This window comes from Mobula hypostoma, chromosome 16 (assembly GCF_963921235.1).
Source record: "Mobula hypostoma chromosome 16, sMobHyp1.1, whole genome shotgun sequence".
Lineage (NCBI taxonomy): Eukaryota > Metazoa > Chordata > Chondrichthyes > Myliobatiformes > Myliobatidae > Mobula > Mobula hypostoma.
Window position 1 is genome coordinate 66,488,737 of NC_086112.1, and position 26,559 is coordinate 66,515,295.

Below are 26,559 nucleotides of genomic sequence, written 5' to 3' on the forward strand. Positions count from 1 at the left end.
TCAAAGGTTATGGTGAGAGGGCGGGGGAGTGGGACTAAATGGGAGAATGGATCAGCTCATGATAAAACGGCGGAGCAGACTCGATGGGCCCAATGGCTGACTTCTGCTCCTTCGTCTTATGGCCAAAATGTCAGAAAGACTTCAGTCTGTTTCATCTAGTAATCCCTATAGACCTATCTGAGGCAAACAGGTGCTGCCTGAGAATGAAGGTTAAGCAGTTGGTATTTGTAATTTAGTTCAGTGTAGGGAAAACTGTTAAGAGGTTTGATGATACAAAAATTGGCAATGTGTTTGAAATCCTAACCTGTGGGAAGTTATCAATGGACTATACGCTCCTGAGAAGTGACGTAATGCTGTTATTAATCTCGTATAAGACATTGCTTAGGCCAAAGCTGGAGTTCTTTAAGAGCCTATGGATGACATTTATATGGATATTATCGGCTGGGAGTTATATTTACGTGGAAGAACTGGCTAAGAAGTTATTGTTTTCATTGGGACAAAGGAGACAGTTGAACATGAATGGTCTATTTCCCATAGTAGAGGGAGTGGTAACAAACAGACGGAAGTTTAAATTAATTCCTGGCAAGATTAGAATAGCGTTGGGATAAACATGAGATTGTGGGAGGCTGAGATTGATTGCTTGAAGGGTCAAGGAGATGGAAACCCTCTCCTCATTAGTAATTACTCAAGTAGCTGTAATCTACCAAGAGCAGATAATAACCGTGAAGCACAAGTGAAATAAACACATTTCATTTAGTCCAGCACAGCACAATGGGCTGAATGGCCTCATGTGTCATATATTATATATATTTGTTAGATACTTGTTTGCAGCAGTAAGTGACTTATAAATTGAACCATTGGAGTTCAAGTTTTGATTTACCAAACTCTTGCCATAAATGTCTTGCCCCTTTAAGTCTCAGAACATGCCATGGCGGTATTGCTCTTTGGATTTCTACTTTAGTATTAACACCCCCATGGCTCGTACATTGTGAATTAGCTAATCTTGGTGCAGGAGAGAATGACAGAGCTGTTACTTCGAACACTGCTGAAGACAGGAAACATTCATCAAAGGTTTCTGTTCACAATACTATCAGCTGCTAGAAATGCCTTCTACAGCATACAGGTGTAGTCAAATCTAGACTTTCTTTAATGACCTCCCCCTGAACAGCTTAACAACAATCACTATCAGAAAGGTAGTGACAGACTGTGTGCCACTAAAAGTCAGTACTTGACAGACAGAGAACAAAGTGAGTGGTTAAAGTTAATGAATGTATCTAAGATGCAACTACTAACACATCAGTGAGTGGCAAAATGTCGGTTAAAATAGAAAGGGAAACACTGATACTGACCAGTATGAAAAATGATTATCATTCTGACTGAAAGCCACAGGGAAAAACATACAAATTTGGCCAAACTGAAAGGTTTCCTTAAAACACAGCCTCCATTTCTGATAATGTCTCTGCCCTACAGGGGACCAGTGGTAAACCAGGATGATCTTTACAAGGCTTTGACCACTGGACAGATTGCTGCCGCAGGGCTGGATGTCACTGATCCAGAGCCATTACCCACCAGTCATCCTCTGTTGTCACTGAAAAACTGCGGTAAATTTTAATTAATGTTATTTGAATTTGAATGAGCAATCATCCACATAAACATAGCAAGTTACCTTAATATGGACAACATACTTTTTTTAATTGTGGCCATTTTTGCCAGTATATTTTTCTTCCATGTTGACATTGCTCTAGGGATGTAATTACGTTTGCACATGACACAGAAATGTGCTGCAAGATAGACTGCAGAAAAATCTCAATGGATTGAGCAAGTGGACAGAAAAATGACAAATAAATTTACTGTAAAGTGTGAGGGAATTGACAGGTGCAGAGCTAATGAGGCAACAGAACACAGTAAATAGCTTGTTGAGAAGTGACAAGGTACACACGAGTAATATTGGTGTTTTATATGTACATGCCTGAAGGCAGGTGGGGAAGGCATCTAGAAAAATGTACATATACTTACCTTAATGAATAAGACACAAATATTTCTCTTATTTTCTGAAGATATGCAAGGCCATTCAGAGCATCAAGTCTATCCTAGCTCTCAGTACAATCTCATTTAGTCTCATTCTACCATTTGTTTTCTTTGTAACCTACCCTCTCTCATTTGCTTTTCAACTCCACGCTGATGTTCCTATCACTGACTGACATCACAGTAATTAAGACCATAAGATGTAGGACAGAATTAGGCCATTTGGCCCATCTGAATTTTCCCTCCCAGCCCCAATCTCCTGCCTTCTCCCTGACCAATCAAGAATCTATGAACCTCTGCCTGCTGAGGCAATGATTTCCACTGATTCCCTGGCTGAAGAAATTCCTCATCTCCATTCTAAAAGAACATCCCTCTGCTCCAGGTATTTGGAGCAGAGACGACTGAAGGAAGGTTTAATATAGAGTCCAAGATAGGAAGATCAGACTTATTTTATCCAACAGAGAGGCCGATAATATAATGTAATTGGAAGATTGTTTAGAGCACAATCTCAGAGGATTTCATTTATCCAGATGTTAAAGGCCTAAAGCTCCCAAATGGTTGATGGATGCAGAAAACATTATCATCTTTAAGTAGTACTTGGATGACTACCTTACGTATACAATAAAATGGGATTAACAGATTTTTTTCCCACGTCAGGGGTATGGTCTCAATAGCATCTTTTTTTGTATATTTCAGTAATTCTGTGTAAAGTGTAATTACTGTAAAGAACCTTTTAATGACCTGGTATGATATAAAACTCTCACCCTTGTCACCCATGACCAAATGCACTTCATGCTTAATGTGACTTCTAACTTCAGATTAAAGACTGTGTATCAGTAAAATTTTCAGTTGTCAAAGTTTTAGAATATGTATTTCGTGGTGTAAACTTGAAAGCTGACGTGGTGATGATTTTCTTTCAGTTATACTGCCCCACATTGGAAGTGCCACTTATGCAACTAGAAGCACCATGTCTGTACTGACAGCCAACAACATCCTGGCTGGTCTAAAAGGAGAGCCGATGCCAAGTGAAGTCAAACTGTAACTGGAAAGATTTGTTCATGTGCACACAGAAAAAAATATTCTTTCAAAATTATATGTGAATTTAGTTTGGAATACTTGAACAATTAGTTTATTAACATTTGAATTAAAAAAATTGAAAACTTGTAATTGAATTAAAATATAGGCAAGTAAGAATGGAGAAGTCAGGCTTTGCTTACATTTGAAACTAGAAAGTGTGATCAAGTAAAATGAAGCTCAGAAGCATGGTGTAATGCAGGCCACTTAGTTCCTTGAACCTGGAGATTGTGATTCATCTCTGTCCCAGTTCCATATACATGCATTTTCTAAATTCGCATAATAAGATTTTAAATAATTGACCCAGAGTCAGTTGCTGTTTGTGGAAGGGCCTTCTAATTTTTTTTTCCATACTTTATATCCTGGAAGCCATTCTAAATTTTGAGACATGGCCTTCTAGTATATCTTCAACATTCAAAAATGTCAGCCTGTAATTAAACCTTTGAAAAAGTGCAGTGTGGATAATGATATGTGAGCTCAAACACCAGTATATCTATCCTCAAGATACTGCTGTCTGAGTTCTGGGTATAATATCAAGGCCAGCACTCCATTAGCCTTTTAATTACATCTTGTACTTATTTTATTTTTGGGCCTCCACTGTTCCAAACTTATGTACCTTTATAGTCTTTTCAATCACTGAGGTGAAGCCGTTGATGCTGTTTTCCACTTCCAGAAGGCAATGCTGACATTACAGAACATCATTTTCATTCTCAAAGAATTGAAGTATTAACTAAGTTAAAGGACATGTTAATGGAATTTCAATAATGAACCACAACGGTCAGTTCAAAAGTAACATGTTACACGTGGTCCAGTGTTGGATTTGTTATGCCCAGACCCAGGAATGTACATAAGCCAAGCTTTAACTTTAGATGGACTTGCAGCTGGGGAATATTTCCAATTTTATTTGCACTCCAATCTCAGTTTTACAGTCCCCAGACCTCATCAAGTAAATAAATTCAAAGTCAATATAAATTCAGCAGTTTGGAGATCGTTGGGATCATCATCAGATCTAACATTATTGTTGGGAGCAATGAAAGGGTTTATTTTTTGTCAGTAATTAGGAATCATTTATAAAATTGACATCTTCGTAATACTTTTTTTGTTTATTTTCCAAAGTTCTACTTGCACTCCTATTAATTCTGTTTACTGAGACACTATCTGTAGTGTAAACATGCCAGAATGTTAATAATAAAAGTTCAGATTGAAAATCTGGTATCATTTATTTCAGAATATTAATACAGTTTTTGCACATGTGGCTAATGCATGTTGGTTATATTGTACCAAATCTAATTGCATTTCATTTCAGAATTTAGTCCATAAGAATTATTTTCTTTAATTTCCAAAGAGTACCATTGAAGCTGTTCTTTAGTCAATGTGGCCTGAGTGTGACTTTAACTCCACACCACTCAAGTGTGTGACAGACCACTGAAATGGCTGAACAAACCAATCAGTACTAGTATTTTTAAAGGAGATTATTAATTTCTCCAGATGAGTAGAAATGGGCAATAAACCCCTACTTTACAACATTCTGAAAATAAATTGGATGTTGCTTTTGGCCCCTATGTAGTTTGTACATGGCACTGCTAAGGAGAAAATGTGGCATGCACTGCTTGGAGTTAAATGGCTCCCTTTTAACAGGAAATTGTATAGTAATGAAAAATAAAGACAAAAAATGCAGTTTGCAGAAAGAAACAGTTAAGTTTAGTTCAATGACTTTTCATCAGAAGATGCCCACAAACTTGCTTTTCCATAAAATTAAGAGTGCTCACTGTGGCATGAATCCACATTACTAAAAAGCAGGTTTACCGCTACCTTTAGCTTTCAAAAAAGTACATTATCCACGCAAAATTTGCAGTGATAGTTTTTACAAAAAATGAGTTGATGGAATGGTATTACATACAAGCAAGTTTTATAATTTTCAATTTTAACTTTCAAAATAATCAGTACAGTAGTGATTGGGATGTTAAAATAGTAATACATTTGTTAAAATACCAACTGGTTGGACATGCAGAAACTCAACGTACAGGTTGTATGGCATTACTAATGAACTGCATCCAACTAGTCATATGCCATAGTTCAATATTCACAAAATTGTCTTAAGTTCCTTGAAAAAGGATAACTTCCTTCCATTCTATTTCTCTGGTTTTATCTTGTTTCTATCCTTAGAACCCAATCTGGGACATGCAGCCTCTGCCACAAGTAGGGCAGGTGTTTGATGTGGTGCATGGAGGGATCATTTGGGGACAGAGTGTGCCCCTCCACCATTTATGTATCGCTCAATGAATAGACCCGAGGTGTCCAATACCATCCTAAATGCTTCTCCATTTCAGGCAGTCACAGGACAGGGACTTGCATGAGCTGGTATTTCTATGAAGATTCTAGACCATATCTGAATGGTTTCCTCAGACCATCCTGCTGTCTTCATGATTTCGCAGAGCTTGGAGTGTCCATTTGAAGAATCTGGTGCCTGACTGAACATACTTTGGAGCTCAAGGAAGGTGCTGACTTTAGTCACCTTAACTTGAATTTGAAGTACTCTGAGGAGACAGTATTAATGGTACCTTTCCAGAGCTCTGAATGCTAATGGAGGGTGACACATGAATCACTGCTGGATGGTACACCATGAACTTTTCGCCATACTTCATTACACGACTGGCCAAACACTGTGAAGGCATCAGGAAATTTCAATCAATGTACATCTTCGTTCTAATTCTTAAGATACAAGTAGTAGTCCGTGTTTTCCTGTGGACCTTTTAAGTGATGGGTACAGTGTTGTTCTGCAGAGTTGAATAGGTAAAGAACTTTATTTTGAAAATGTTAAGTGTTGGGCCCATTCTCTTTCCTTTAGTGAACAAATCGACAATGACTTGGTGCTGGGACTCCAAGTATACAGCTTGATGACTAAACACCAGGTGATTAGTTCTGGAATGGAGGCAACATGGGTTGAATAGTTTCCTATTTATCCTGCAAATTAGCCACATTCCAGTGACAAACCTTGTTGGCAAGATGTAACACTGTGGAAAGGTAAATTGAGGGAAGTGCTAGGACTTGACACCAGTTGGATTGTCAATGAACTCCATGGTCCCTCTCAAATGACAGAGTTTAATGGTTAGAAAAGCACAGAAATTCAATTCACTTTATTCTCCAATGTAGCAGAGAATTAAATTTAAACTCAAGTTTTTGCTTGAATGATTCTTCCACCCTCAAGGGCTGATCTGATTACAGCTAAGTCATTCTGAACCATCCTGTGTTTGTTTAAAAATAGTATGATTATCTAAATTATTCCATAGCAGATCATAAATAATATACATAAAGTTAATGTCATCAGAATTATTTCATATGGAGTAAACTGGCCTTTTACAGAGATCAGGTCGTTTGTACTACTGTGAATATGATTTTCCAAAGATTTTTTAAAAAATTTTTTCACCATTATTCTTTAAATCTCAATCAGGAAGAGTTTTTTTAGCGTATTTATTTCAGCAGAAAGTTCTTCATTACTTATAACCATTTAACAATTACAGCATGGAAACAGGCCATCTCGGCCCTTCTAGTCCGTGCCGAACTCTTACTCTCACCTTGTCCCACCGACCTGCACTCGCCCATAACCCTCCATTCCTTTCCTGTCCATATAGCTATCCAACTTAACTTTAAATGACAACATCAAACCCGCCTCCACTACTTCTACTGGAAGCTTGTTCCACACAGCTACCACTCTCTGAGTAAAGAAGTTCCCCCTCATGTTACCCCAAAACTTTTGCCCTTTAACTCTCAACTCATGTCCTGTTTAAATCTCCTCCACTCTCAATGGAAAAAGCCTATCCATGTTAACTCTATCTATCCCCCTCATAATTTTAAACACCTCTATCAAGTCCCCCCTCAAGCTTCTACGTTCCAAAGAATGAAGACCCAACTTGTTCAACCTTTCCCTGGAACTTAGGAGATGAAACCCAGGCAACATTCTAGTACATCTCCTCTGTACTATCCCAATTTTGTTGACATCCTTCCTATAATTCGGTGACCAGAACTGTACACAATACTCCAAATTTCAACATTACATCCCAACTCCTATACTCAATGCTCTGATTAATAAAGGCCAGCATACCAAAAGCTTTCTTCACCACCCCATCCACATGAGATTCCACCCTCAATTGATTTGTAATATGATTTTCAATTGACTTGTAATATGATTAACAACCATTTCCCAATGCTTCAAACACCAATTCCGTGTTTAGCTGAATCTTTGGATCAACTGAAAAAAGGAACTCCTACTTAGTTCAGGACTCTCAGCATAATGGCAGGCTGCAATCTCTTAATACTGATATCAGCAACATGAGTCTTTTGAAAACTCAAGAATCCCACAAATTTACCTTGTTTCTCTTTCAGCATTTAAGGTAAAGAAAAATAACATTTAAGATGCAAATGTGTATCAGGGAATTTTGTGCGAATTATTGTCAGTCTTCAATTGAACTGTAACAGTTGTCAGAAACCCGCAAATACAGTACAGGCATCTGTTGAACCATTGAAATAATAGTCTGCAAAGCACTTCAAAATCAAAAGCATACTGTGAAATTTGGATTAGAAGTGACATTATTAGTCACTTTCTTATTTGAATGATAAATTTCACCTGATGGAAACACTATAACATTACAACTTAACACTCTTTTTGAACAGTCTGATTTTGTAGTTTCGAGGACAGGACTGGTCATTCAGTGGCCACTTTATTAGGCACATCATTGTTAATGCAAATATCTAATCAGCCAATCATGTGGCAGCAACTCAATGCATAAAAGCATGCAGACATGGTTAAGAGGTTCAGTTGTTGTTCAGACCAAACATCAGAATGAGGAAGAAATGTGAACAAAGTGACTTTGATCATGGAATAATTAATGGTGCCAGACAGGGTGGTTTGAGTATCTCAGAAATTGCTGATTTTTTGGGATTTTCACACCCAACAGTCTCTAGAGTTTACAGAGAATGGTAAGAAAAACAAAAAACATCCAGTGAGCAGTAGTTCTGTGGGTGAAAATGCCTTGTTGATAAGAGAGGTCAGAGGATAATGGCTACACTGGCTCAAACTGACAGGATAGCTACAGTAACTCAATAACCATGTGTTACAACAGTGGTGTGCAGAAAAGCATCTCTGAACACAGAAAATATCAAACCTTGAAGTGGATGGCCTACAGCAGCAGAAAACCACGAGCGTACACTCAGTGGCCACTTTATTAGTTACAGGTCACTGAGTGGATAAAATGAACATTGAAAAGGATTACAATGAATGGAAATTCTCTATTCAAGTTTCTAAGACAGAAACAGAAAATATTTTACCTACCTCTAATATTCCAACAAATTCATGTCATTTATAACAAATTGATCCACACAAAGTGCTAGCTGTATTTTGAAAAGGACTACTATTATCTCAAATATGGAGAACAAGAGAGCTTTAGAGTAGTAGGAACAACTATGCACACAGGAATTAAGAATCTGTACCAAGAGATCAAGGTCCCATTGAAACAACTTTTATTTTGTAGCCAATTACCTTAATTTACATATATACACATCTTCAACTAAGCAAGGATGTAAATTGTCTCTCCCGCAAACTATTCCGCCCAATCCCCGATTCATGCTCCAATGCACTAGGATTTAGCACCCAGTGCTTTGTTCTCTGGCCTGCCCCTTTCTGTGACAGGGCTTCATTGTTCAGGTGGTGCTTTCTCTTCACTGGCACGCTACTCATCCTCTCCATGTCCTACATTTAAGGGAACACTAGGACAAGGGCTAATAAATAATGTCTGAAAAAGTCAGATAAGTGTTTGTTATCCATGGAGAAAGTTAATGTATGCCATTAGTATAAAACAAATCGGTTCTAGAAAGAAAATAATCCTTTTGCGCATTCCATATATTTAATGGTTCACCCTACAATCTAGTCAAATCATGTCTGCTTTAAATGAATACCCTGAATTATCAGCACAGAATGGCACTTTCTTTGCATCTCCACATTCCAAGAGCTTTAGCTGTATATCTATCCATGACAATTACTGTCAAATTCGGGCTGTCAACCAGAGCCCCACCAGGTACTGGGTTCATTTCACCCCATCAAAACAATTCCACAAGCAATTCTCTTCATTCATAACATAGCTTTCACAATATTAAATCTTTATGATGGTACCTTTAATCATTCTTCCAGATTGCCAACTATTGTTAACTGGATGGCAAATGGCGCAAAGTGTCTTTCTCTTTTCGCAGAAACTACCTGGCCTGCTGAGTATTTCCAGCACTTTGTGGTTTTTCATTTTTCCAGCATCTGGAGTATTTCACTTTTGGATCAGAATGTCTTTTATGGATTTGTAAGAGCAACATATGGTCAATGCTGATTTTTTGTCCTCCTGCACAGTGATATAATTAGTAAAGGCTTATTCACTAGCAGATAGTGAGAATCAAACCTTCCTTTCTCCTCTCCCAACCCTCCCATCAGACCACATAAATACACAGATAATCAATGGTCAATATATTCACCCTACAGGTCTCCTTTGCTCCTCGATTTATACATCATCCAGATAATACATGAGCTATACATTCAGGAAATACACAAACAGACTATTCTGTGCTAATCACTTTGCAGGTTTTGGTTAGTCAGCAACTACTGAAATAAAATAGCTGAACAGCATAAAAAATTGCAGTATATATATATTATACAGTTACTAAATTCTACAAAATTTAATTTGCCCTGAACTCGGCACCTTACTGACATTTTGCTATTAATTGCAAGTGAAACATCTATTTTCATCATTTTCACCTTACAAGAGCTCTTTTTTCTAAAATAAAAAGAGGTCAGCACCCTTCAAAGCAGCAAATACAAATATGGAGAATGTCCATCTCAGAGCAGAGTACTTGGCAAATTGCCACCATGCCATCTCAAGCAGGTGGTCTTAGAATGCTTGTATAAGTGACTCGACTGACTGAATCTTTTACCACATTTTAAACATGCATAGGGCTTCTCTCCAGTGTGAACACGAATATGTTTCTTGCAATCTGTTAATGTTAAGAATGTCTTGCAGCAAATTTTACAAGCATATTTGCGGGCACCTTCCACCACCAACACATTGTGTTCTGACATGGCTTTCTTACACTTTGAAAGTACATCTGCAGATGCCCGTGTCAGCTGTGGAGGGCCAGACTGTAAAGAATGGTTATTTTCAAACGTGGAAGAGGTACTGTTTAATATTCGGACCTGAGAATTAGAGCCATTGTCTTGTGATCCAGAACCTCCATCTCCAACAGAAGTCACTATGGGCATTTTTGGGGCAATGCGGCGATAACCCGGAAAATTAGTGGCTCCTCCTCGTGATGAAATGATTGACTGCCTAGAAAGTGAATGCAATCCAGAACTAGGCCTGGGAAATTCCAATCTGAATGGTTCTCCCCCAGTTTTGTACTCTGAAGACTGCCCACATGACAGGCCCAGCAAGTCCTGCATAGGTCGCATGAAATGAGAATCAGCACTGTCATTAAAGGGATTCTCCATTCGCGTTGCTACCATTGTTGAATTGACACCCGCAGACACACTGGATGTTGGGCTCATTAAGTAAGTAGCTTCACTCTCCATTCTGCCATCACTCGTTGTGTTCGGGAGGTTGTCATCTGCATTTTGGCCTCCACTGAAACTGCTTGATCGGTTCTTATTCAAAAAGGTGGAAATATGAAAGGGGGCTTTTGTGTCTGTGTTTGCAGATTCCAGAATGTGTATGTCGGTGACTCTGTCTGTGCTAGACTGAGGATCAGAAAAACTTCGGTCACTGCTCTCTGGACTAAGCTCCAGTTTTTCTGCACTAGGCATTCCTCCTTCCACCTCCACTGACTCACTGCCTTCAGCCTGTGAGGCAGCATCACTCGTCTCATCTTGAGGATCAGGCGAGCTCAGTGGTTCAGCCTTTACAACAATGCGGACCTGTTCCTCACTTCCATTTATGTGAAGCTCTGTAGTCTCAGTATGAAAATCTGATTTCTCATTTGCAGAATCTTGGTTGAAACTAGTTTCGATGTGGGTTGCTTGAGAAACCACGGATACTTGTGAATGGCTGACTCCTTTGTCTGACTGACTGGATACCTGGTTATCCTCTGGTGTGCTAAAGGCTTGCTCAAAAATCATAGCATTTTCCACTTGATTTTCAACACTCGCATCAGTTTTTGAGCCATCTCCCAATTTCAGGGAGTCTGGTGTAAACAGTTCCTCACAAGTATGCACCACAGCTTGTCCATTGTCTGATGTACCTTCAGTGATGATAGATTCATCCATGGAAGGTCTTATCCTTTGCTTTGATCTTTCATCAGGAATGGCTTTCCTTTTCTGCAGACGCCTGACAGGAAATGCAGGCGACTGATCCTCCAAGTGGTGGCGCAGTGACGAGTTCACACCAACTTGCTCATCCATTGTTTGACTGGAGCTGAGGGCAGAATTTACTAAACTCAGACCCAGCTGCTGAAGCAGAAATGACCTCTGCATACGAGCATTTTGTTCTTGAAGCCTTTCACTTGTAGGGGACATGGGTACAGTTCTGGTTGTTAAGTAATGTTTGCAAGCCTTCACCACAGAATTCAGGTGGAGGTGGGAAGCTGCTAAAAGCACGTCCATTACATTGCTCTCTCCCAGCATTAGAGTGGATGTATACATCATTTCAACAAGGGCTGCAAAAGCCTCTGCCGTGACTACTTCACTGTCAAGCTGAACCATGTTCATTGATTGATCAGTCTCAGGGACAGTAAAGAGAGCTCGAAAGTGGGTGCTACATGCTGCAAGCACAGAGCGATGAGCTTTGAAATGTCGGCTCCCAACAACAATCACACAGTCACAGAGTTGTCCATGTAGCCGCTGATAGTTCAGCTGCTGAAACACTTGCTCAAAGTGCCCTGGAAAATCCATAATCCTATTAAAAGGGAAGAAAAAAAAGAGGGTATGATAGATTCTTTCAACTGCAAAATCCTGATTTCCGAAGAAATTACATTTTCTAAGCTGCAATTAAAACGGTAGGCATCATCTACCTACTTGCAATTCACAAATAACAATGTGAAACAATTTAAAGAATGGTTTTCTAAAGTATTCCTTATACAAACACAAATTATAGCATTTACTTAACAATTCCATTCATGCACTGTTTTAAAAACTATTCCATTATTGACAGTAGCCATTATGTACAAAAGCGAGACAAAGACTGACAGCAGATTTCGGACATCTGATCAATCGTTAATTGAAATGCTAAAAGAAATACATCGTCCTGTTCTCCTTTTCACGGAAAAGAATTTCAGAATCTGCACAAGTAAGACTGTGTCTATGAATGCTAACTTTAAAAAGCTAGATCTTCACATGGATACTTCCCCAGTGGGCCGAAAGATCCGTGCTAAATCACTCGATGACCAAATAACATTGCACAAGGTGACTTGGACGTTTCTAACAGAATTCTGTACAAGTAGCTCACATTCAGGTAGTTTCACACCTATGCGTTAGAAAGATTTTAATTTCTATCCGGAGGTTACAAATCTAAATGCAAACCATATATCATATCTTTTTAATTAAAATTTAGCATTTTAAACTTATAATACAGTCAATGGATGCAAAGAAGGCATTCGACAGGATAGAACCTACCTTCCTTTTGCAAACTTCTAAAGCAATGAATCTTGGACAGAGATTTATTCAATACATTGAAGCATTTTTTGCTGGTCCCAAAGCTCAAATTCTAACTAATGGAGTCCTGTCGGGTACCTTCCCACTATCCAGAGGAGTCCGCCAAGGTTGTCCAAGAGCTCCACTGCTGTTCTTAATAGCCATTGAGCTGCTGACTATTGCTATTCGTACTAATCCCACCATTACTGGCATTAAATTTGGCTCAATCTCTTAGTTTTCCTGTCTGATTCAGAAAAGTCATTACCCTCCCTTCTACAATGCTTCCAACAATTCAGTGCTGCTTCTGGATATAAATTAAACCTTTCAAAAAGTGAAGTCATGTCTTTTAATATACAGGATAACAACATTAAGAACAATCCTTGCAATGATGCTCCAATGGATTTAAATATTTAGGCATAGAAATTAGGAGATCCGCAGACAAAATCCTTAAAGATAATTACATTAATTCATTGAATCGGGTTAAGTTAGATCTACAGAAATGGAGGGAGCTGCCATTATCTTTAATTGGAAGAGTGAACTTAATTAAAATGAATATACTCCCCAAATTTCTATATTTATTCCAATGTGTGCCAATTAAAATTCCCAAAAGTCTATTTAATGATTTAAACAAATCAATGTCCAGCTTTTTATGGAAAGGTAAAGTCCCTAGAGTCAAGCTCTCAACCCTTCAGGCCCCTTACGCCAAGGGAGGATTAAATCTTCCTCATTTTAAATGTTATTACCTTGCAGCTCAATTCCGTCCAATATGGTGTTGGTTGCACTCTGAGAACAATGAGACTAGATGGCTTCCTATTGAACATCAATTTAAAGATGTTCCCTTAAAAGTCCTTCCTTCTAAAGCTTTAAAAATTAATTTACAACCTAATAAAATTGACAGTTTTGTTTGGTATAATTCCTCAATATATTCATGGTATTTCTATATAAGACCAATATGTAATTGCATTTGTTACATTACTGGCTAGAAGGGCTATTTTATTAAAATGGAAAGATGCTTCTGTTCCCATTTTGATACAATGGTTCTCTCAGGTGATGTTATGTCTTAGTTTGGAAAAAATCAGAAGTCGAACTTTTGATCCTCGATTTGACTTTGAGAAAAGGCAGGGCTCTTTTGCCTGCAACTACCATTTGATTTGACTTAATTAAGATGGTTCCCTTCTGATTCTTGAGTAAATGGATTTGGTTGGCGATTGATGTCTTTTTTTTATATATAGAAGCTTGTATGGTGTATAGCTCTGGGTTTGTGCTCCAAATGGGTTTTTTTCCTCGTTCTTTTTTGTTTGTTAGCTGGGGTGTTTTTTTTTGTTTTAGTTAGCAGGGGTTCTTTTTTCCTTCTTTCTTTTTTCAAAAAAAATAGCTTTAACATTTTGTTTTTTAATTATTATTATTGATATACGGTTTAGTTTGGTTAATAATTTGACTTATACGTATTGATATATTGACTTGATTATTTTAATGGTTTTTTTTGTTGTCAATTTTCAATAATAATTAATAAAAAGATTTTAAAATGAAATAAAAGTTCTTCCTTTTTTAACATCTAAGAAAGCACTTTTAAAGATTACTAAGAACCCTATAATTTTAAATTCTTTTGCAGCATGGCAAGAAGCTCATGCAGTTATTGGTATAAATACCTCATTATTTCCGAAAACTCCTCTGTGGAATAACTCCAATATCACCCACCCGATTGCAGATGGAATTCTAAAAAATTGGGTTAATAGTGGTATAAAAACAGTTGAAGATTTATATAGCCAACATAACTTTGCCAGTTTTCAACAACTGTCCGGTAAATTTAATCTACCAAATCATAAGTTATTTAAGTATTTTCAGATTAGACACTGGGTCCGTAACAGTTACACAGGCTATCCACAAATTCTAAGGGAATCCCCGTTTGAAAAGCACTTGCTTAGTGAAGTCCTGTACACTACAAAGAGCCTTGCGTCATCTATTTATATTATTTTAAACAGTAACTTGTCAATCTATACTAAGAGTGATATTAAAAATAAGTGGGAATCAGATCTTGAATGCAATTACAATGATGCCTATTGGTGTAATATCCTTCAAGTGTCTCAAACTGTATTAATTTCAACTAAACATAGACAAATACAGTTTAATATTTTTAACAGGACCTACTACACTCCACATAGACTGCACAACATATATCATAACGCCTCTCCTAATTGTCAGAGATGTAAATCTTGTGACTGAGACTTACTTCATGTGTTTTGGAAATACGTTGTTAGAATAACCTCAGATATTATAAAAACCAAAATTTCATTTGATCCGAGGTCTAGATTTTGGGAGATCTATAAGGTCTTAATGTGAACTACAATAAAAAATACTTTATATTGCTCACAGCTACAGCCAGGAAAAAGTGTATCCTACAAAACTGGAAATCTGAATTTCCTCCCTCACTCAGGCAGTGGTTAAGTGAGTTAACATCCCGTAGTAAACCTGAAAAGATCTTGTATAGTGTGAGGAGGAAACCAGCAACATTTGAAAAAATATGGGGCTCCTTATTACCATCATTACACCTCCTCGGTCACTGGATACCCGTCTTCCTGTGCTTCTACTATGTGCTTAGTGTAGTACAGTGTAATATAGTGTAATATACTTCATTAATACACATTGTGGGCACGTGGCCAAATGGTTAAGGCATTGGACTTGCAACCTGAAGGTTGTGAGTTCGAGCTCCACCCAAGGCAATGTGTTGTGTTCTTGAGCAAGGCCCTTAACCACACATTGCTCTGCGACGACACTGTTGCCAAGCTGTATGGGTCCTAATGCCCTTCCCTTGGACAACATTGGTGTCGTGTAGAGGGGAGATTTGCAGCATGGGCAACTGCTGGTCTTCCACACAACCTTGCCCAGGCCTGCGACCTGGAGAGTGAAGACTTTCCAGGCGCAGATCCATGGTCTCGCAAGACTAACGGATGCCTTATTAATACACATTAGGACCTCAATACCTTACTTGATCGAATTTTATTTTTGCTATTTTTCCAATTGTGAACGAGGAAGAAATTTTTACCATAACCAACTGATGACTTGTGTGAAGCATGCGTTGCTATTGAGCATAATGCAGATCATAGAATTCATCATGCCAGTAACTCACTTTGAAATGTTGTCCAAATAACTCTGCTACTGAATACCCGTTCATATTTGTTTATTTACAATTATGCTCTAGCTTCCACAGCCTTCCTACGCAGAGATTCCAGAGATTCACAACTAACGGCGGGAGGAGAGACATATCGTATCCGTTAAATAGGGGCCATGGCCAATTCTGATTTGATGGAGACGGACGTGAAAGCACAGAGGAACATCTGGAAAAATATCTGAAAAACCAGTTCGCTGCTGTGGTTACTGCGTGATCGGGACTCTTTCGGAGGGAAGGCCTCAAAATCCCCGGCTTTGCCTGCTGTTGGCCACCGAGATGGAGGTCGAATTGTTCGGATAGAGATGGACCTCAGTACTCGGTGTCAGAGAGCTGATCAGAGCTCGAAGTTTTTGGATGACTCAGAGTCGGACCGTGGTCGGGTATGGCAGGGAGAGTTTTTCTTCCTTCTCCCATCTGCGTGAGATGTGGGACAGTTGAGCGACTTTGAACATTTTACTGTGCTCATGGACTTCTTCATCAAGTTATGGTACTGTTGCACTGTTGTAACTATATGTTATAATGATGTGGTTTTGTTAGTTTTTTTCAGTCTTGGTTTGTCCTGTGTTTTGTGATATCACACCGGACGAAATATTGTATCATTTCTTAATGCATGCAATAATAAATGACAATAAAAGAGGACTATGTGTCTTCATAATCTGAAGAAAAAATTCTGAAAGAAAAATTTCTCCTTTATCTTGCAACTATTGACCCTTGTTAGAAACTCTTAGGCTTGTATTCATATACCTTTCAATAAGGTCATCCTTCGCTGTTTTCTAAACTACAAAGAACAGATCCAATCTCAGCCACTCATTTAGTGCAACCTTCTCATCTCATAAAACAGCCTAATGATCCTCTTCCGGGCTGCCTCCATCTTTAACTAAAATAAAACCCAAAGCCATATGTAGCACTTCCGTTCGGTCTCATCAATGCCCATACAAATGTAACAATACTTTTCTATTTTAGAATTCCAATCCCCAGCAATACAGGCTAATATGCCTTTACACTTCTCAGTTACTTGACAACTACATGCTAACTTTGTTTCATGCACAAGAACAAAGATTTTCTGCACTTCACTCATTTGCAGTTTCTCCGACTTATTTAAATTTACTTTTCTTAAACTGCTCCTACCAAAGAGCATGACATCACACATTAAACAACTTACCAAGTTTTTGCCCAGTCACTCAATCTATATACACTCAGTGGCCACTTTACTGGGTACATCAGTACTCCTGCTCATTAATGTAAATATCTAATCAGCCTATCATGTGGCAACTTTTCAATGCATAAAAGCATGCAGACATGGTCGAGAGGTTCAGTTGTTGTTCAGACCAAACATCAGAATGGGAAAGAAATGGGATCTAAGTGACTTTGACTGTGGAATGCTTGTTGGTGCCTGCTGGAATGATTTAAGTGTCTCTGAAAGTGCTGATCTTGTGGGATTTTCACACACAACAGTCTCCAGGGTTTATAGAGAATGGAGCGAGCAAAACAAAAACATCCAGTAACCAGCAATTCAATGAGCAAAGTAATGAGAGAAGACAGAGGAGAATGGCCAGATTGGTTCAAGCTGACAGGAAGACAACACTAACTCAAATAATCACTCCTTACAACAGTGGTGTGCAGAAGAGCATCTCTGAATGCACAACACATTGAACCTCAAAGTGGATGGACCGCAGCAATATAAAACCACAAGTATATACAGTGGCCACTTTATTAGGTATAGGAGATTTCCTTACTGGAGTCCTAACACCCTACACCCTCCTCTAACTGCCCATTATTTTCCCTTTATTTAGACCCCCATTTCGAACAAGGGCATTGCGTTTTCAAATCTGCTGCTACTCTCCCAGAGTTCTGAATTATGAAAAACTTCAAACAATGGCTCTATTATCTTTGCAACTACTTCATTTAAACCCCACCTATGCAGGCCATTACAGCCAGATGACTTGTCTGCCTTTGGTCCCAACAGTTGTTTCTATACTTTCTTCCTCAGGATAGGAATTGAAGCAAGTTCATCCTAAGAACAATTGTGATCATGGATAAGACCATGATTGTCCACATCATACGACATGGCACATAATGGTGGTGATGCTAACCTGGGAATATTTATAGCATCCACAAAGACGAGGTGGGTATTAATTTATCTGCCATCTTCTTGTTTCCCATTATTAATTCCCCAGTCTCCCACCTACTTCCTTTTACTGAGACTACAAAAGCTCTCTTACAGTTCATTGTGATATTATTTTCACTTTACACAATTAATTTTCCCACTATAGCTATACAGTCATCTGCTACTGATTTCTAAAAAAAAATAAGTTCTCATCATCAGGTCCATCATTAGCTTTTGCCAATTGGTGTCTCCAGTATTTTTTAATTTAGTGTTACTTTTGATCTTTGTTAATAAAGGATTGTTCCATCTTTCTAATTGGGATAAACTTTACTGAGAACTATGAAGTAGCTGCTTATGTGTCTTTCACAACTCACTAACTGACCTTTCCTTTTATTTATTTTCCCAATCCACTCTAGACAATACTTTCTTCAAACCATTGTCATTGTTTATATTTAGTTCAGGATGCTACATTCAGATCAAAGGTATTGTACCTTAAAACGTACTATGTTCTGATTATTACTCCCCAGAAATTCCTCAACTACAAGATTTCTCGGCATGAGGAACCGGGGATGTAAAAAAATCATTTTGAACCTATGTAACCTCTGGCTAAAAGAATAATTGGGACTGAATATGAATTTTTGAACTGAAGTAAAGTCTGCCTTCAGCAGTCAGCTAAGACAGGCTCATACCAGTTCTCCCTAGCTTGCAGAGAGACACTGAGAGTTTGATAACATTGTACACTCGTTTGAGTAGGGGGAGGAGGGCTCACCGAAAAGGACAGGAATGAACATCCATCTGTAATTAAATCAGGGCCTAGCAAGGGAATAACTGGTAAGGACTGGACAGCACATCCACCTGTAATTGAGCCTTGATCTAGCACACTCTCTTATCTGTAACTAAGTTTTGCACCAACAGATTAAGCCTTGATCTAGCGGACTCTCTTGTCTGTAACTAAGTTTCGCACCAACAGACTTGGTGGGTGTGCCAGTTCAAATAACATCTTGCAACAGTAATGTATGGGACTTACTATGTATAAATATATGGCTGTAACTGGAGAGAGGGGGCCCACTTGTCCGATGGTGGCAGTACTTACCTGCCTTCCCTTTGACAACTAGGTCTCAAACTCCCGCAGGAGGGTACACAATAAACTGTGGTGATGATAAGAAACTGGTCTCCCAAGTTTTATTCAGATTCAACTTTAACAGGCGTTCTACCTCATGACACATAATTAAATATAAACGTGATTAAAAGAGATGGGGTAGCAATGTTAATCAAGAGAGGGATATGCACACTGGTGAGAAATGACGTAGATCATGATATGGTATCTGTTCCTGGGTAGATTCTGTAACACATTTCTCTTTTAAGAAACCATTACTGAAGCATTCTGCAGATTCCTTTTCCACAAGACCCTTATCAGTCTAATTACTACAATCAAATACAGGTGTCCCCCGCTTTTCCAACGTTCGCTTTACGAAACCTCACTGTTACGAAAGACCTACATTAGTACCCTGTTTTCGCTTTCAGAAGGTGTTTTCACTGTTACGAAAAAAAATCAGCGCGGGAAAAAAAAGGCAGAGCACACCCCGAGCAGCCACTCCCCCCGGATTGGGAACTGCTTTGCTTTAACACGTGCCTGTGAGCAACCGTTTGCAAGATGAGTTCTATGGTATCGGAAAAGCCTGAAAGAGCTCGTAAGGGTGTTACACTTACGGTAAAATGAGACATAATTAAGCATTTTGATCATGGTGAATGAAGTAAGGACAACGTGAGTTTGGCTTGCGAAAGCTGACGAACATGATGCTGAAGAGGTTTTGGCATCCCATCATCAAGAACTGACAGATGAAGAGCTAATGCAATTGGAAGAAAAAAGGATAACAATCGAAACCGAATGAGTAATGATAAAGTACGACTTTAATTTTGAAAGGGTACGTCGGTTTAGGGGATAATTGCAGGATGGTTGAGTCCTTATTAAAGAACTGTGTGATAGAAAAATGCGCAGGGCTCAGCAGTCAAGCAAGCCTTCCACATCAGCCATAGCAGACGACGAACCTCGACCTTCGACATCGAGGCGGGCAGAGATAGAAGAAGGTGAGCTGCCTGCTCTAATGGAAACAGACGACGAGATGACACCCCAGTGTCCCACCACCCCAACCCCCAGGCCACGGACAGATACCGATTCGCAGAAAATGCAACCGTAGCCGGGACGCACACAGCACATCTTTAAGAAAAAAGCCGAAATAAACATGCTAATTAATTAGGTGCCGCTGACACGTAATTGTTGGCCCAGATCAGAGACGACGCAATCGGAAATTGGCACTGATCTGGGCCAACAAATACGTGTCGGGCGGCACCTAATTAATTAGCATGTTTATTTCGGCTTTTTTCTTAAAGATGTGCTGTGTACCTCCCGGCTACCGCTGGACCCCCGCGTGCTTCGCGGCAATGTATCCCTCGGCGGCCTCCAGGGTGGGGACCACTGCACTATCCCAAACTGCGACGACTCAGTCTAACACACCATCATCAGTGTGCTCTGCGCTGTCTTCCCGATTCCCGTGACACTACACTGTACATACATTATTTCTACTTTATATAGGCTGTGTATTTTTACGTGTTATTTGGTATGATTTGGCAGCTTCATAGCTTAAAGGTTACTGGAGAGAATGTTCTTGCCAACAGCGCTTGCATGAGATTTTTGCTACGGAGAACAGTTCAGTAATGATTGTGGATAAGTATTTCTACCTTATATAGGCTGTGTATTTATCATTTCATTCCTGCTTTTACTATATGTTACTGTTATTTTAGGTTTTATGTGTTACTTGGCATGATTTGATAGGTTATTTTTGGGTCTGCGAACGCTCACAAAATTTTCCCATATAAATAAATGGTAATTGCTTCTTCGCGTTACATCATTTCGGCTTACGAACCGTTTCATAGGAATGCTCTACCTTCGGATGCCAGGGGAAACCTGTAGCAGATTAAAGTTACCCAAAGTTGCAAATCCTTTCTTATATTTTTCTCTATTTGAATTTTCTCCAATTATGTTTTGCCCTCATTAGGCAAAACTTTGGGGGCCAATAGACCACTCCCACCTGTGTCTTTTTATTCCCTTGCTATTCTTTATTTCCACCAAAACAGATACCACATCATGATCTACATCATTACACACCACATACAGATCCCTTTCTTAATTAATATTGCTACCCCTTCTCTCCTCTTTTCAAACTGTCAAATAACTTTGGAGTTTGAATTTGTGTTCTGGGTTCCAGTCAACCTACAACAATGTGTCTATCAGAAGAAGCAAGACACAAAATGCTGGGGAAGTCAGCAGGCCAGACCTGCCCAGCTGAGTTCCTCCAGCATTTTGGGTCTGTTGCTTGGATTTCCAGCATCTGCAGGTTTTCTCCTGTTTGTGATTGGTCTACTACAACAAATTCATCTGTTACTATTTCCATCAACTCATCCATCTTGTTACAAAAATGCTATGTACACTCAGATAAAGTGTTGTAAACCTCAATTTTTAAAAAAATAGCTTGGTTTCAGTTTCTAGAGCACTTTTCCATACAGTTTTCTGCTTTCCAGTAGTACTGATTTTCATTCATTACCTCACCTCCCTGTGCCACTACTTCCTCTTTTTTTGATTCATTAAACTTCCTGTTACTTGCACCCTCCCTCCCATTCTAACTAGCCTAAAGCCCATCCACAGCTCTTGTACTGTGAACCAAAAGTCTGTTGAAAATAAAATCCATCCCAAAGGAAGAGCTCACCTTTCCAATAACATTTATATCCGTGCTCCATGAATCTGAATACATCTCTCTCACAGCCTTTGAACTATGCATTTACTTCTCCAATCTTCAAATGTGCAGAGGATAAATAAGATTATCAACACTGTGGTCTTACTTTTCAAATGTTGCCCCAAACTGCACCTAATCCCTTAGCTAAACCACCTTCCTCATTCTAGCTATAAGTGCCGACCTGGACCATAGTAACTGGACCCTGCCCCTTTTATCTTGTTCCCAAAAAAACAGCCTCAACTGTGGAACTCTCCTTGCAATACAATCTACAGACCCTTGTCTTTACTGCATACAACAGATACTATGGTGGGTGAAAGGGGACCATTTTTGAATCTGCAGCAAACATCACTTGTTTTTTTAACAATAATCCTAATTTTATTCTCCCCACATTCCCATCAGTTCCCCTCCCCAGGTTCTACTACACACTGGCGTTAATTTACAGTTATTAATTAACCTACCAACCTGCTACTTTGAGTGGGAGTACACCAGCGCACCAAGGAAGACCCTTACCATTGCAGAAAGCACCTGAGCATGAGGATTGAAAAGCAGGTCACCATGCTATGAGGCAGCAACTCTACTGGTGTATGCTCCTTATCTATGTTATCCCTGCAATGACTATATTTCCCTCTCCCTCCTTTCCCCCAACTTGAATGGGTCCTGGTACCATGAACAGTTGGTGCTAACACCTGGTACTATGTACAGTCGGCACGTACTGTCCCCATTATGTCTAAACAGACAGCAAGAATCTTGCATCTGTTAAGTGAGAGGAGGCCAAGGCTCCTCAAGCTACCCTCCGATCACTCGATGTGCCCCTTTTGCATTTGCACTTTAGTGTCCTTGACCACTGCAATATGCAGGTAGATATGGAAGATTAAGTTGGTGCTGGATCCCAAGAGAAAGAATTTGTAAAATGCCTATATACGAGCTGTTTTTTTTTTAAAAGAGCAGCTTGTGGTCAAGCCCACAGGAGAAAATGTAACTCTGGATTGGGTTTTGTGTGATGAACTAGATTTGATTAGTGAGCTTGAAGTAAAAGAACCTTTAGGAGGCAGTGAACGTAACACGATAGAATGCACTCTGCAGTTCGAGAGGGGGAAGCTCAAAATTGAACATATTCATATTGCAGCTGCTTAAAGGGAACTGCAGAGGCATCAGAGAGGAGCTGGCCAAGATGATTGCAAGGGAACACTAGCAGGGATAACAGAGCAGTGATGGCAAGAATTTCTGCGAGTAATTCAGAAGACTCAGGATCAGTTCATCCCAAAGAAACAGCGGCATTGTAAAGGGAGGATGAAGCAACCATGGCTAGTAAGGGAAGTCAAAAGCAGCATAAAAGCAAAAGAGAGGGCATACAACATAGCAAAAATTAGAGGGAAGCTAGAAGATCGGGAAACCTTTAAAAACTAACTGAAGGCAACTGAAAAAGCAATAGGGAGAAAAGTAATGAAATATGATGGTAATATAAAAGAGAATATCAAATTTTTTTTTAGATATATAAAGAGCAAAAGAAAGGCAAGAGTAAACACTGACCTGCTGGAAAATTACACTTATGAGATAGCAATAGGGAACAAAGAAATGGCAAACAAACTTAAGTATTTTGCCTCAGTCTTCACTTTGGAAACACCAGCACCACAGCAGAAATTCAAGGGTGTCAGGGGCAGATGTGAATTACTAAGGAAAAGGTGCTTGGGAAGCTGACAGGTCTGAAGGTAGGCAAGTCACTTGGACCATATAGACCAGGAGTCCCCAACCCTTTTTTGTACTGCGGACCGGTTTAATATGGACAATATTCTTGCGGACCGGCCGACCCAGGGGGGTGTTCAATTAGGGTTAAACTCACCTCAACATGTCTTTTACAGTTAGGGTTGCCAACTTTCTCACTCCCAAATAAGGGACAAAAGTAGCAGCCAAATCCCGGGACACTTCACCCCAGGAAAAACTACCATGACCATGAAGCCTTGCGCGGGCACCTGTGTGTGCATGCATGACGTGCACATGTGATGTGCGCATGCGCGCACTTGCCGATTTTCCCCCCACAAATCGGTTTTGCCTTCATCTTCCCGACTATACTGTACATACATTATTTCTACTTTATATAGGCTGTGTATTTATCATATTATTCCTGATTTTACTATATGTTAGTGTTATTTATTTTAGGTTTTATGTGTTATTTGGTAGGTTATTTTTTGGGTCTGGGAATGCTCAAAAACTTTTCCCATATAAATTAATGGTGATTGCTTCTTCGCTTCACACCATTTCGGCACGAAAGGTTTCATAGGAATGCTCTATCTTAGCGGGGAAATACGGGACAAGGGCGGTCCCGTATGGGACAAACCAATTTAGCCCAATATACGGGATGTCCCGGCAAATACGGGACAGTTGGCAACCCTATGTTCAAGTTCAACAGTGCGTGACAGGGAATGAGGAAAGGTGCAGCTGACTCATACCGTTTCCTTGCATGGTAGCACATGCTTTGCAGCCCGGTACTGGTCTGCGGCCTGGTCGTTGGGGACCGCTGATACAGACAACACTGAGGTTCTGAAAGAAGTAGCTGAACAGATTGGGGAAGCCTTTGTACTGAGCGAAATACATGTTAGTAGGGAAGTGGTGTTAGGTAAATTGAAGGGATTGAAGGCAGATAAATCCCCAGGGCCAGATGGTCTGCATCCCAGAGTGCTTAAGGAAGTAGCCCAAGAAATAGTGGATGCATTAGTGATAATTTTTCAAAACTCGTTAGATTCTGGACTAGTTCCTGAGGATTGGAGGGTGGCTAATGTAACCCCACTTTTTAAAAAAGGAGGGAGAGAGAAACCGGGGAATTATAGGCCGGTTAGCCTAACGTCGGTGGTGGGGAAACTGCTGGAGTCAGTTATCAAGGATGTGATAACAGCACATTTGGAAAGCGGTGAAATGATTGGACAAAGTCAGCATGGATTTGTGAAAGGAAAATCATGTCTGACGAATCTCATGGAATTTTTTGAGGATGTAACTAGTAGAGTGGATAGGGGAGAACCAGTGGATGTGGTATATTTGGATTTTCAAAAGGCTTTTGACAAGGTCCCACACAGGAGATTAGTGTGCAAACTTAAAGCACACGGTATTGGGGGTAAGGTATTGGTGTGGGTGGAGAATTGGTTAGCAGACAGGAAGCAAAGAGTGGGAATAAACGGGACCTTTTCAGAATGGCAGGCGGTGACTAGTGGGGTACCGCAAGGCTCAGTGCTGGGACCCCAGTTGTTTACAATATATATTAATGACTTGGATGAGGGAATTAAATGCAGCATCTCCAAGTTTGCGGATGACACGAAGCTGGGTGGCAGTGTTAGCAGTGAGGAGGATGCTAAGAGGATGCAGGGTGACTTGGATAGGTTGGGTGAGTGGGCAAACTCATGGCAGATGCAATTTAATGTGGATAAATGTGAAGTTATCCACTTTGGTGGCAAAAATAGGAAAACAGATTATTATCTGAATGGTGGCCGATTAGGAAAAGGGGAGGTGCAACGAGACCTGGGTGTCATTATACACCAGTCATTGAAAGTGGGCATGCAGGTACAGCAGGCGGTGAAAAAGGCGAACGGTATGCTGGCATTTATAGCGAGAGGATTCGAGTACAGGAGCAGGGAGGTACTACTGCAGTTGTACAAGGCCTTGGTGAGACCACACCTGGAGTATTGACTGCGCTTCTTCCTATAGATGCTGCCTGGCCTGCTGCGTTCACCAGCAACTTTGATGTATGTTGCTGGAGTATTGTGTGCAGTTTTGGTCCCCTAATCTGAGGAAAGACATCTTTGCCATAGAGGGAGTACAAAGAAGGTTCACCAGATTGATTCCTGGGATGGCAGGTCTTTCATATGAAGAAAGACTGGATGAACTGGGCTTGTACTCGTTGGAATTTAGAAGATTGAGGGGGGAATCTGATTGAAACGTATAAGATCCTAAAGGGATTGGACAGGCTAGATGCGGGAAGATTGTTCCCGATGTTGGGGAGGTCCAGAACGAGGGGTCACAGTTTGAGGATAGAGGGGAAGCCTTTTCGGACCGAGATTAGGAAAAACTTCTTCACACAGAGAGTGGTGAATCTGTGGAATTCTCTGCCACAGCAAACTGTTGAGGCCAGTTCATTAGCTATGTTTAAAAGGAAGTTAGATATGGCCCTTGTGGCTACAGGGGTCAGGGGGTATGGAGGGAAGGCTGGGTTCTGAGTTGGATGATCAGCCATGATCATAATAAATGGCGGTGCAGGCTCGAAGGGCCGAATGGCCTACTCCTGCACCTATTTTCTATGTTTCTATGTTTCTATGTTAGATTCTTGAATGGTTCTGGAGGACCGAAAAATCACAAATGTCAGAGTGGGATGCAAAAGAATGGAAATTATAGGCCAGTTAGCCTGACTTCAGTGATTGGCAGGATGTTGGAGTCCATTATTAAGGATGTGGTTTCAAGGCATCTGGAGGCACATGATAAAATAGGCTGAAATCAACATGGTTTCCTTAAGAGGAAATCTCAACTGACAAACGTGTTGAAATTCTTTAATGAAATAACAGGCAGGATAGACAAAGAAGAGTCAGTACAGGTTGCTTACTTGGATTTTCAGAAGGTGCCACACATGAGGCTGTTAAACAAAGAGCCCACAGTATTTCAGGAAAGATAACAGAATGAACAGAAGATTACTAACCGGAACAAGGAAAAAGTGGGAATAAAGAGGAACTTTTCTGGTTGGCTCCCAGTGACTAGTGGT

The 26,559-nt window shown here is 39.9% G+C and overlaps 2 protein-coding genes across 4 annotated transcripts in view; one reads left to right on the plus strand and one right to left on the minus strand.

The window, feature by feature from the left end:
- The window catches only part of LOC134357457 (glyoxylate reductase/hydroxypyruvate reductase-like), a 31,770-nt gene extending 27,476 nt beyond the window's left edge, over positions 1–4,294 (plus strand). For both annotated transcript variants that reach the window (XM_063069058.1, XM_063069059.1), the window contains 2 exons: positions 1,471–1,601; positions 2,946–4,294. In XM_063069058.1, the coding sequence (XP_062925128.1) occupies positions 1,471–1,601; positions 2,946–3,067 (253 nt within the window). In that variant the 3' untranslated portion in view covers positions 3,068–4,294. The remainder of the gene's footprint in view (positions 1–1,470; positions 1,602–2,945) is intronic.
- The window catches only part of LOC134357456 (zinc finger and BTB domain-containing protein 5), a 36,437-nt gene that overhangs the window by 330 nt on the left and 9,548 nt on the right, over positions 1–26,559 (minus strand). The window contains exon 2 of one of the 2 annotated variants that reach the window (XM_063069057.1): positions 4,427–12,020. The exons of the other annotated variant lie outside the window; for it this stretch is intronic. Within the exon in view, the coding sequence (XP_062925127.1) occupies positions 9,974–12,016 (2,043 nt within the window). The 5' untranslated portion in view covers positions 12,017–12,020 and the 3' untranslated portion in view covers positions 4,427–9,973. Of the gene's footprint in view, positions 1–4,426; positions 12,021–26,559 lie in introns of those variants that run through there. 2 annotated transcript variants of the gene reach the window in all.